This window comes from Crocodylus porosus, unplaced genomic scaffold, assembly GCF_001723895.1.
Source record: "Crocodylus porosus isolate Cpor-Errol unplaced genomic scaffold, CroPor_comp1, whole genome shotgun sequence".
Taxonomy (NCBI): Eukaryota; Metazoa; Chordata; order Crocodylia; family Crocodylidae; genus Crocodylus; species Crocodylus porosus.
This window is the reverse complement of record NW_017728910.1, coordinates 44,675,291-44,687,130: the sequence shown is the minus strand read 5'-3', so window position 1 is coordinate 44,687,130 and position 11,840 is coordinate 44,675,291. Positions and strand designations below refer to the sequence as shown.

Sequence of the window (11,840 nt, the reverse complement as noted above, 5' to 3'; positions counted from 1 at the left end):
CCACTTGAACGCACTCCATGAGGGGCAGCCGGACAGATTGGTTCCCAGAAAGACTCACCACGCAGGCAGGGGTGTCAGGCGTTGCCTCCACCAGCGCCATGACAGCTTCCATCCCCATCTTGCTGCTCTGTGAAGGGGACAAGAACCCAGTTGAGAGGTTGGCTTCATCAGTGCAAACACACCCCTGTCACGTGCTGCACCAAAGGACTTAAGCTCCCCTGTGACAGGCAGACACACTGGTGGAGGCCCTGCCTAGGTGTTCAAGCAAGCAACTGAACTATTGGTGCAAAACACCATGAGGGCATGTAGACACAAAAGCACACGCACATGAAGCACCGAGGAAGATTGGATTGGTGGGGCACAAACATACTATCACTAAAAGATCCCTCAGACTAACACTTCCACTCTCCAGGGAAGCGCCCCTAGGACAGTGCACACACCCAACAGAAGCACAGAGAGAGGCCTGGTCCATAGTACCTCCAGGGGAAGGCCCTGCATTCCCACTTGTTAAAATGAGTATACAGGAACAGATCTAGGGGATAGTGGATATGCCATAAGCACAGCCCCTGTAAGAGGGGAACAGAGCTACATGTCTTTATGACTGAACCATGGATTATGCGACTCAGCTGGCTATGTGTCCAATTCAGATACTTAAGATCTTGAAGAATTGCTAAATTATTTAAGATTAGTACAGTTAGTGGAGGATTAAAAAGGAGAAAGCTCCTGAAAACAAGGAGAATGCCAAGCTCTGTTCTGTACAAAATGGCTGAGCACACATACGTTGCATTTAACAACAGGACCTGTGTTTCACAAGTGAACCTGTGCTTTCCCCCCACTATGCTGGGAAGCACTCATTCCTCAAGCCCACATCCTGCTCACCTCATCAGAAACAGCAGGGCATTTCATCCTCCATGGCACAGATGACCTGTACTCCAGTATCTTTGCTGGACTGGTACACAGAGCACATCTACACAAGAGCAGCCCGCTCATTTAGGGAGTCTGTACCTACCAGGACACGGTCAAATGCTGACGGGGTCCCACCACGCTGCACATGGCCAAGGACAGTCACACGTGTGTCAAACCCTAGGCGCTGGACAACTAGCTGTGCAGGAGAGAAAAGAGCGGTCTGATTAAAGGACAAGGCACTGGCAGAGGCCCAAAACAAACAGGAGAGAGCACCTGAGCTTGCCACCTACATCTTTCACATAGTTGGAGGAGATGGACTTGCCATTCCTATCGATGGCACCTTCAGCAATGATGATGATGTTGAGGCGGGAGCCTCGGCTGCGTGTCTGCCACAAAGAAAAAACACGTGATAAAAACCATGGAGTGTTTTTTATTTTTATTTTTTTAAAGAAACTGTTATCAAAAGGCTGAATATTTTAAAATTTTGTTGGTTAAATAATATGAAGTTTCTGACTGCAAAAAGAAACCCATTTTAAATGAACTCTACATTTAACAGAAAACTATCTATATAAGCCAAAGCTTTTTTTTTTCTTTATAATCTCTTAAAACAGAAAATAAGTTTGTTGCATCTATGAACCTCTATCAAAATCCTTCTGTTACAGGCTGTGTGCTTTTCTATAGAAAGGAGGATTCAACTTTTGAGGTCAAGCTTTATAAGCAGGGCACTAGGGATCTTGTACAGATTTAGAAGTTAATTATCTAGTAAACAGGCAATATATCATAACCATTTTCTAGCATACTGCACATACAAAATGACTAAGATCTGACAGCATCAAAACGCCACTGCTTCGTTAAGCATTTGTAATTATACCATGGCCTTCTCTAGTAGCAAAAAGACATGCCAAATCCAGTGTACAGGTTTCAACGAGTTGTAAGCCTACACATTTTATTGGATGAAACAACCCAGAAAATTGTTTCCATTCTTTCCTAAAGACGGGAGCAACCAGTTAGTGATTTAAATTGGGGCTTTCTATCTGAAAATTGATGAAGAGGTTTTGAATTGCCTCGGTTTAAAATCAGTCCTCCCTGATGAAGAGACAAGTCAAGCTTAGCTAGCAGAGTTGGCCAAAACCAAAAGGGCAGGCAGTGCTCTCTGGGAGCTACTAACATTACAGTGAGCTTGGCCAAAGAGCTCCCTGCCTTGCTAGCAACAGCTGGCTCGTCGATAAACAGCTGGAGAGGGTGCACAGAAGCCCTGTATTTCTGTGAATGCAGGAAGCCCTCTTCCGAAATTAAGAGGTCTCCTGTCAGCCACCACAACCTAAGGGCAACCTCTCCCTACTCAGCAACGGGTTTCTGCGGCTTACTTGTACAGCAGGGTACTAGCTCTTTCTAGAGACCCATGGACTAACCTAGCCCTTAAAACAAAGATGGGCTGTCTAAGCACCCAACAAAGAGGTGGGAGCAAGTAGATGCTGACATGTGTCTGGGCCTCCATGGCTGCCTTCATGGCAGTAAGGTCCAGACCCCAAATTTTTCTGGGCTCTCTCTTGGCACATTGACATGCGTTTTCAGTTCAGTTGTGTGTTAAAGAGAGTCGTACTGCCCCCTGGGACCTTCTATCAGGATAAGCACAGACCGTTATATACTGGCTCATCCAGGAACGAGACCTTTAGATTTTGGCAGGGGCCGGCCCCTCAGCTGGTGTGCAGCTGGATGAGTCTGGTGATTTCACTGGAGCAGAACCAATTTGTCAGCTGGGGAACTGGCCCAGGGGACTCATGTGATGCAAGAGGAAGGCAAAAGGCCAAGCCCCCACCCCTGCCTGCTGGTGGAAAATCCTAAAGGAGGGAAAAATGGAACTGGATTTTCCCTATCAGCTGTTTGGTCATTGTGTCATCTCACCCACAAGAGTTTTGATCACTGAAGCAGACAGACAGCACTATTTGGGCAAGGACTGGCAAAGACAAAAGAGGTGACACCACAGTGGTCAGCCGACACCGCAGCTGATCTGTACATCCCATGTAGATTCTTTCCACACGCCTGAACCAGTACTCTAACTCTAAAACATTTGTAGCAGAAGCCTAGTAGGTGTCAAACTGTGAATAATAACCAGAGAGATTAGTAATAGTCTCCAGTGGTGAAACTAAGGTTTATTTTGGCTCAAGCGGCAGAACTAAGATCAAGGCAGATCAAAATTCTGGGAGGAGAGAATAGGGGGAAAAAAAGGAGGATGAAGTGGAAGTGGGGAAGAGTGGCAGCTCCTCCCCTTCAGAAGATAAAATCCTCTTGTGTAGGTGATCAGGGAGATATTTCAGTGGAAGGATGCCAGCTGAACCCTCCAGCAATCTGTCTGCTGCTTCACATCAGCCCAGTGAAGCAGGACACCACTACCCATGAGCTCAGAGAAATAAGTATGTGGCTCCTGATTTACCATTACACTGACTGCTCTCCCCGAGACACACCAAAGATGGAGCACTTGCCTCCCCAAGTCTCTCACACATGAGGTCCTCCCAGCCATCCTCAGGAGGGGACTCAGGGATGAAAAGCCAGTCAGCGCCTGAGGCCAAAGCAGACACCAAGGCAAGGTAGCTAGGGAAGCAGACACAAGTTAGCAGCCAGGAACATCCATCCATGACTGACAAGACACAACAGAGGCAAAAAAACATGTCACCAGGGACCAAGTAACTATTAGTACAATGCTGTGTTGAACCAAGTGAACAGCCAGGTGAGCCTGAATATGGCTCGTGCCTACAAACCTACAACTTGGCTAGTAACCCGAGGCTCACAGTGCCTTGTCTCTACCGGCCCAATGAACATTTGCTAGAGACTTCCTTCCACACCTGGGGAAGCTGTGGACAGTTCATCACTGGAGATGTTCAAGGTGAAGCTGGTCACACTGGCATGGAGGGGTGGGGGTTGCCTTCCTCTGTAGTGTGGGGTATGGCCTCTACCTGGGATCATTGGAGAGTATATTAACAACTTTTTACAGAAGCAGGATGTGGGCTGTCATGGTCCCCTGCTTTACCTGTGTCAGGTTTGGGTGTTATGTCTTGTGTTGTGTCTGGGTTGACAGTAGTTTTATTAAGAGGTTAGATTATGAAGCTGTCCAAGTTGGTTGAGATAGGGCTGATCCTGTCTAAGGCATGGGACTGGGTTAGATTGTGACCCATGGAGGTCCCTTCCAGCCCTGCTTCTCTATGATTTCTAACTTGGGTTTTCTCTTCACTGTTATATGGCTCAGGTTCATACACCATACTTATATACCCCCCCCAATTCCCCACACCATTTTTACCCACTCAAAGCCCAGTCACATCCACTTCAGGGGTCTTCTACCCTCCCCTTATAGTCTTTTCCAATGCTCACCCCCTCAGTATTGCTTCCCTCCTCAAACGGACACAGGTCTTTCCTTACCCACAGTGCCTGCCCATCACCTCCAACACAAACGTTCTCTGGTGGCTGCAAAAAAACAAGACGGGAAGCTGGAATCAGGCTTTCTGGAGCAGTCTTTACCCTTTGCTAGAAACCTGCTCAGCTATCCAATGCTCCTTTGCTCCACCCCCCACTGCAGGTCTGTCCCAGACTCAGGGGCTGTGCAGCTACAGGGGCTCCAAATAATTCCTTACCAACTTCTAGCATGGACCCCGCCACACCAGTCATTCCATGACACTGCCATGGGTTCAACTCAGTTTGTCATCTCTAAGAGGGGGCAACTGCAAAAAAGAAGCTATCTGGGGATTCCCAGCTCACCTCTGGGCTGTGGTAGTGATAGCATCAATCACCTCCATGATGCGGTGTAGTGCCGAGTCTGTGCCGATTGTCATGTCTGTGCCACAAAAGTCATTGTCAATGGAGCCCACCAGGCCAACAATGTTTAGCTGACAATACTTCTGAGCCACGTCCTCAGTTATTTGACCTGGGGGAAAATACAGAGAAATGTTTTCTGGGGGCATTGATCAACTCCTGAGACTCTCCCACAAAGCAACATTCTGTCAGAGGTACGGTGGGGAGAGGCAAAATGGGCCATACATTGAAAAACAAGCCACTACTTTCACAAGGCTAGATTGATCTAGCAACCTCCTCCACCATCCTGAATGGTGCCTCTCAACAGCAGATGCCACTGTCCTGAGCCTTCCAAGCAGTAAGATGGGATCAACCGAAGGACTTCCCATTTACCCAAGAGAAAGCCAAGTCTGATAGGCTGCAGGGTGATTTTTCTGTGAACAGAATTTGCAGTTAATTCAACTGCAATTTCTGGTGTTAAACTGACCCCTTTGAAGAAGCCAATCAAACTGACTTTACTATCATACTTTGGAAGATGCAGCTTTCTTCCAGAACCACAGACAGAAACGCATTTCCTAGCTCTGAATCCCGTCTACTCAATTTAAGAGACATCAGAGGTATTTTAGTAGCTTAGGTCCCCACTGAGTCAAGTGCACAAGCATGCTGGACTTCAACAAAAAAGGGCAGAGAGAGAGCCAATGATTGGAAGCTGAAGCCAGATAAATTCAGAAGAAATTAGAAAGTTCTTGTTCCACTGGTTAAATGCCCAAGGGAAGAAGTAGATCTGCCCTCTCTTGCTGTCTTCAGACTAAGACTGGACATCTTTCTGGAAGATCTGCATTAGCCACACACAGGTTATGGGGCTTCACAAGGGGGTAAGATCCTGTCACCCGAGAGAGACAAGAGAAGATCAGGCAAGGCGGCCTGTTAATCGCTTCCAGCCTTCAGGTCTACAAATACCCAAGTTGACTTTTCATGCTTAAACCTGTGCACTGCTGCTCACAGTTTTACTTCTCCTGTAGATTTGGAGGTGAGGATTATCACAGGGATTAACACGTGTCCAACACAGCAGATTGTACGTACCATCTTTAACCAGGTCCTCCAGCAGGCTGCCCCACTCCGTCCGGAAAATGTTGGCCCCAGTCAGACTGCCATCTCCCCCAATGACACACAAGTTGGTGATCCCATGCTGCACCAGGTTGTAAGCAGCCCGGAGGCGCCCCTCTCGCGTGGTGAAAGCCTTGCAGCGGGCACTGCCAATGATTGTGCCGCCCTACAGGTAAACAAAGCATGTGAAAAAGCCAGCCAGTACCATGGAGGAAACCAAAGGGCTGACTAGATGGGGCTGGCTGTTGGGAGCAATCTCTAAAGAGAATCACGATATGGAGGCACTGGACTGCTACACTTAAGGAATGGACAGGTTTTTTGTGGGCAGGGGGGTGGGTGCAGGCAACTTATTTCTACCCAGATGTTCCAGAAGGTCAAGATTCCCAGTGTGCAAAGGAGTTAGGAGAGTCTCATCAGGGCCCATCATTTGGTACCCTCATGCTGGTCTGGCCTATCCAGCTGTCCTAGGACCTGTCTGCTGCAGCTAATGTGAGCCAAGAATATACTACTTTTCAACCTGCCCTTCCCAGAACCACCTGCCTGGAGCCATCCCGGACTTGCTGACAAGATGCCTGAGAGATCTCACCCACAGAGAGCAGCCCCCCATTCCTTCACCACAGCACCGTAGCACTGGCAGGGAAGGGTTGGATTGAGCAGGCATTTCTGAGTCAAATCATCACTGTCTGCACTGACAGACAATAGGTGGAAAAAAAGTCAGTCTCCCTTAGAAACCTACTGCCAGCCACTTCCATAACTGTGAGCCCTGCATCTGCTGCATAATGCTCTTGATTCTTTCCCTTCTAAGAGGCTGATGGAGGGTGGGGATGACTGAGCTGGCTGGGGCAGGTCTTTCACTGAAAACTCTCGTTGCCAGGTGTCAGACCCATGGCACTCATGGCTTCTCTGCTGCTGCATTAGTGTAATGCATCTCTGACACATGAAACCCTATAAAGTGATAACATACCTCCTGTCCGAAAGGCAGCTCACGTGACCTCCACTCCGCCCCCTTTGCATCATTAAACAGCCTGTCTAACTGCCAGGGCACTCTTGATAAGTTGTTGGTGATAGTGCTGGCAGACATGGAAACATAAGCTCCCTTAGGTGCTCTGCAGTCTGGTTCCTCACCCTATCCTCCAGAGCTTGCCCTGAGCCAACAATGCAGCAGGGGCATTGCCCCTGGTTCACTAGGGGAGGCAGGGCAGCCTGTCAGGAGACCACCTGCCTCTGGCTCGTGTACTGGATTAGTTACCACAGATACCTTAAACTTACATGTAAGGCCTAATTACTGCTTTTATCCTCACCAAACTTGCCAGCTTGCTACAGCGACTGGTGGCAGGGGTAAAGAACTGGCGCTATTCTCTGAATAAATCTCCCCCTGCCCTGCTCCCACCAGGGATTTTTATGGTTAGCGAAGTGCAGATTGGGTGGGGAGGGCACATGCATAACAGAGGGGTTCAGAGAAAGACCATTACAGAAGGAAGGAAAAGGAGACAGAGAGACACAAAATGCCACAAACTTCAAGATTTTGCTATCCCCATTGATTTTACTCCCTTGGAAAGGCTTGCATTCAAGGTAGGGGAAGGGAGGAGCCATGCCATTAGCATGGTTAACAGTACACCAAGAGAGCTCTTTCCACAGATGATGTCTAAGACACCAATGTCACATCACTGCCCCTGTCCCTCCTAAGCGAGGCTCCACAGCCTGTCTGCCATGGGAGGGGGACCACGCAGCCAGCACTGCCAAGCTGAAGCAATGCAGGTGGCAAGCTGAGTACAGACGGCCTGCAGAATGGCGGTCTGGGAAGGAAGCAGCTGTTCGAGAGCAGCGTACAGATGAGGAGACCCATGGGGACATGCAGCACCAAAGTGTTACCTGAGGGCAGGCAGGCGCACTGCTCAAATCAGGGAGGAAGCTGGAGGGAGAGGGGATAAAAATAAAACACCACTGCTTGGAATGACAGCGCTCCAAGAAAAGAGGAGTGCTCCCATCTGGCCAGGCGTAGCTGGCTCCTCTTGGTCCTGTCCACACAGCAGTTCCAGCCTTGACACTGGCACGCAGTATATCCTGGCTGGGCTCAAATAGGGCTAACACGCTGCCGGGGTCAGCAGGGCCACACTGTGGGCAGCCTCAGTGCACAAAGCTGGCATTTACAAGCTTGTATGGCTGGGTTTACACAGGGCTATTTTTATAGTGTATGAAAGGCCCATGAGGCCAGCTAGAAAAAAGAAACAATTTAACATATAAAAAAGTGACCAGAAAAGTGCGTAGCGCTCCCAGGGTTTGGAAGCATCTGTAAGGTAGGTAGGCAATTTGCTTGGGTTTTTTTTTTTATATTACAAGTCCCAGTCTGTCACTCCTGACATTCCCAAAAGGCTCTGTGAACTAGCACGGTTGTGCTACAAAATTCACAGAGCGTTTTATTCACTTTGTGTAAACCAGATCCTCAGCAGATCTAAATCACCCACCCCCGTGGACTGCAATGGAAATGGACTATGCGATTTCAACAAATCAATGCCCATTTATACCAGCTGAAGACTTGGTCCTTTGTTTTGCTGAAATCTATTCAAGTCAGACTCCTCAGGACGGCTCTGTTAATAGTTTAGCAGGACACTCCTTTGTGTAAGTCCTGCCTCAGTCCCTGTGAAAAATCTCCAAGGAGACAGTCAGCAAAACCATAGGGAAGACTCAGGCTTGACAGTCCAGAAGCTCTGAGGTTAAAAAAGCATAAGGAAACTCTCAACTCAGCATCAAACCCCAGATATGTCAGAAAGAAGCAAGATAGGACAGCAACTAGAGGACCCAAACATGATGATTTTCCTTCCAGCAGAGCTCCTTTAACCTTGAGGCTTGTCTATACTGCAGACTGTGAGTGAAGTCTGGGTTCCCGTGTAGTTGTCCCTCCAAGAGACTTTCCTACAGCCCAGCTCCATCCCCGACTGTAGAACAAACTGGAAGGTGGCAGCAGGGACAACAATATTGCAACTGGGCCAACTGAAGCAGGCTTCTTCCAGTATATGGTCCATGGATTTTTAAAGAATCAAGCATATTTTTACTGCAGTGAGGGACTATCAGCACAGGTATTGCCAAACTCTATTATCTCCCCATCCATCTCTCCAGCTTGCAGGATGTTGGTTGGTCAGGCTGTGCAGATGAGACCAAAGCCAATGCAGGATTTGGATATAAGAAGGCCTGGATATGACTGGGATTTGAGATGCAGGAAGGCAGGAGAGGGGGACATGTGAGGGGACAAAGTGGGAGTCCAGATTAAATCAGAGACATATTCCAGGAGGAGGTCAGCCACTCTTACGAAAGGGAACAGAGAGAGAGAGAAAGCCATGAACTTCTTGCCTCAGGGAGGTGGCGGTGGGTGGAGAGAAGAGGGGAGGAAAGGAGGCATGCATGGAAATGGATGAAACCCAGACATCACATATCAGCAGGGTGAAGGAGCTTGTTGCCACCAATCCTGTCCCTTCTGCAGGTTCCCTCCTGTTCGCTGGAGGATAAGGTGCAAGTCAGAGAGTTCCCCCATCTTGGTCATGGTGTCTGAGGGCTTGCACCGACCTCTCCTCCAGAGGACCTGCCTCTTAGAGATTGCCTCCCTTACATTGCCACCCTGTGCCCAGAACAGAAACACGCTCTGCGCAGTGCAGTCACGTCTGCCTCCTCTCCACAGGCCCAGGCCCTGAAGCTGCAGTCCTGTGATTACGAGAGGAAACAGACAAAGTGAAGGATCTGTCTCTAAGACTGACTGTGCTTGTTGTTTAACACGTGCTGGAGGGATCCAGCCCCTTGACCCCACGGGGCCTGGGTCTCTTAGCTCGGCTACAACATATCTTAGCTCTGCCAGATCGAGCAGGCAGAGAGGTATAAAACCCTGGTCAGCAAACTCTGTTTGGGCCTCATCTAGCTGGCACCACCTGGGGCCAGGCATTCTGTGCTGAGACCCTGCATGTTACGACTACATCAGTGTGCAAACCCATTTCTCCTGGCCTAAAGAAAACGTGGCAGGAAATTGGGATGCTCTGAGCTCAGCCCAGAGATGTGCATGAGTGGCAGAGCAAAAACAGAGAGACCAAGAGGCCTTTGCACTCGCACAGGGAAAGCGAAAAAGCTGCTGTTAGAGCCTTACCAGCTGAATGATGTTTGAGACGCTCAGCCAATTTGCTTGTTTGATGTTCTCTCCTCCTTCCACCAGCCCCTCATAGCCCTGAGAGAAACAGAAAGCAAAGAGGATTGACAGGACTGTCTCATCAAAGCATAGCCTGTCCAGCCAATGCTTACGAGTCCCTGCATGGCTGTGCTAGGACACCAGACCTGTCATGACTGCACAGCTCTCTAGGCTTCTGCCAATCGGGGCGGGGGGAGGTACACAGTGGGCATATACATTGCCAGGGGAAGGTCCTGTAATCCTTTACACAAACAATCCAAAGGGAGCCACTGAAAGGCATCTCCTAGGCAGGAATGTGGGTAACACTAGTGTGTGGTACAGAAAAAGAAGGGAAAGTGACCCCCCCACCACAACTGTGAGCAGAGACCAGACTTAAGGCTAGAGCCTGCTGGGTGTCTACAAGGTAACACGGAGCTCAAGTCACCTTTCAGGTTCAAGGACAATCCAGCACCATCTGTTAGCAACACGGTCAGGACTTCACTCAAGCAAAAAGCGCTGCCTTAGCACCATTGTGGCAGGGCTGTCTGACTTCTGACTGCCTAGGGGACATATGCCTCCTGGTGGGCCTCCAGGGCCTCCTGTACATGTGGGCTGCCACCACAGTCATTGTGTCACCCCCCAGCTGTGCCACAGTGCAGCAGGGACAGGAAACAAAAGTTGGAGGATACAAGGGGATCCTGAAGAAAGGACAGAAGAAACAGGGCAGAAGGGAACTGATATCTATCCAGCCTCCTCCCCCATGTCCCCAGCCGAATGTGCCTGAGGACCCGACGGGCCACGTGGAAACATTTGGAACTTGCTGTGTGATTTGAGGGCAAAGAGATTTTATGCTCTAAGCATCTGACCTCTGGGTCAGGTCCTTAGTTTCTACAAAGTCCCCAAAGCAGGTGGAGGGAGGCTATGCCAGCCCACCCCAGACGATATCCATATCCAGAGATTTTCATGGACTCACTGCACTAGATCCCTCACAAATTCCAGGAGGAGGGAGGGAGCTTCAGCACTTAAAATCCCCCACACCAATCATGGCCTGATCATGTTCCTTTTCCTCCTAAAGGTGTTGCAAGTGACATCTGCAACCAGAAGCAGTGTTCAGCCTCTCTGAGCTACAGCCTGATCTTGAAAAAGCAGAAAGATACTAAGTAATGGGCAAAGAAGAGAGCAAACCCTGGAGATTCTCTGAGGGGCCAAACAGCTGCCCTTTGATAACTACATGGACAACAGGACAGGATGGACTTTGTGGGGGATTTCACAGAGAAGACAGACTCAGTCTCCCAAGAAAACAGAAGCTGCCATGATTCAGCCACTTCTACATGTGCTAAAGGAAAAGATCATCCCAGAAGTACTCCACCATCCTAAAAAGCAGGGAAGCCTGCCATCTAAAGCAGCAGCTGGCAACTCTGTCCAGAGGTGGGCTGGCATAACTCAGCTTGGAACGGCCAAGCCCTTTACCGCTGGAATATTGCCACAGTCCCATGCACCTCACCCCAGCTCTGAAGGCTAGATTCAGCCTGCAGGCCATCGGTTGCCAACCTCTAGTCTAAAGGATCACATGGCTTCTGGGACTAGGGGAGAAATGGGCACAGTCTAAGAAGAGAGCCCAGGAGCAGGAGGTGAGAAAACCCACATGCATTCAAAGGAGTGAATAACAGAATGAATATCTCCATCCTTTAATTCTGCACAGGGTACCAATTTCTAGAGCAGAATGACAGACCAAGGTTCTTTGGGTAAATGTGGTATCTTTTATTAAAGCAACTAAACAGGGAGAAAAATATTCTTTGCAAGCTTTTGGGCACAAACACCCTTCATCACGCACAGAAAGAGTCTGCTGGCCAGTCTAATAAAAGACACCACATCTACCCAAAGAACCTTGTCTGCC

General features: G+C 49.1%; 1 protein-coding gene across 1 annotated transcript in view; it reads right to left on the bottom strand.

The window, feature by feature from the left end:
• The window catches only part of PFKL (phosphofructokinase, liver type), a 38,788-nt gene that overhangs the window by 17,648 nt on the left and 9,300 nt on the right, over nt 1–11,840 (bottom strand). Inside the window, exons 3-10 of the mRNA XM_019533104.1 lie at nt 9,926–10,003; nt 5,773–5,962; nt 4,657–4,822; nt 4,321–4,365; nt 3,390–3,498; nt 1,197–1,292; nt 1,010–1,102; nt 2–127 (exon numbers count right to left, since the gene is read on the bottom strand). Of these exons, the coding sequence (XP_019388649.1) occupies nt 2–127; nt 1,010–1,102; nt 1,197–1,292; nt 3,390–3,498; nt 4,321–4,365; nt 4,657–4,822; nt 5,773–5,962; nt 9,926–10,003 (903 nt within the window). The remainder of the gene's footprint in view (nt 1; nt 128–1,009; nt 1,103–1,196; nt 1,293–3,389; nt 3,499–4,320; nt 4,366–4,656; nt 4,823–5,772; nt 5,963–9,925; nt 10,004–11,840) is intronic.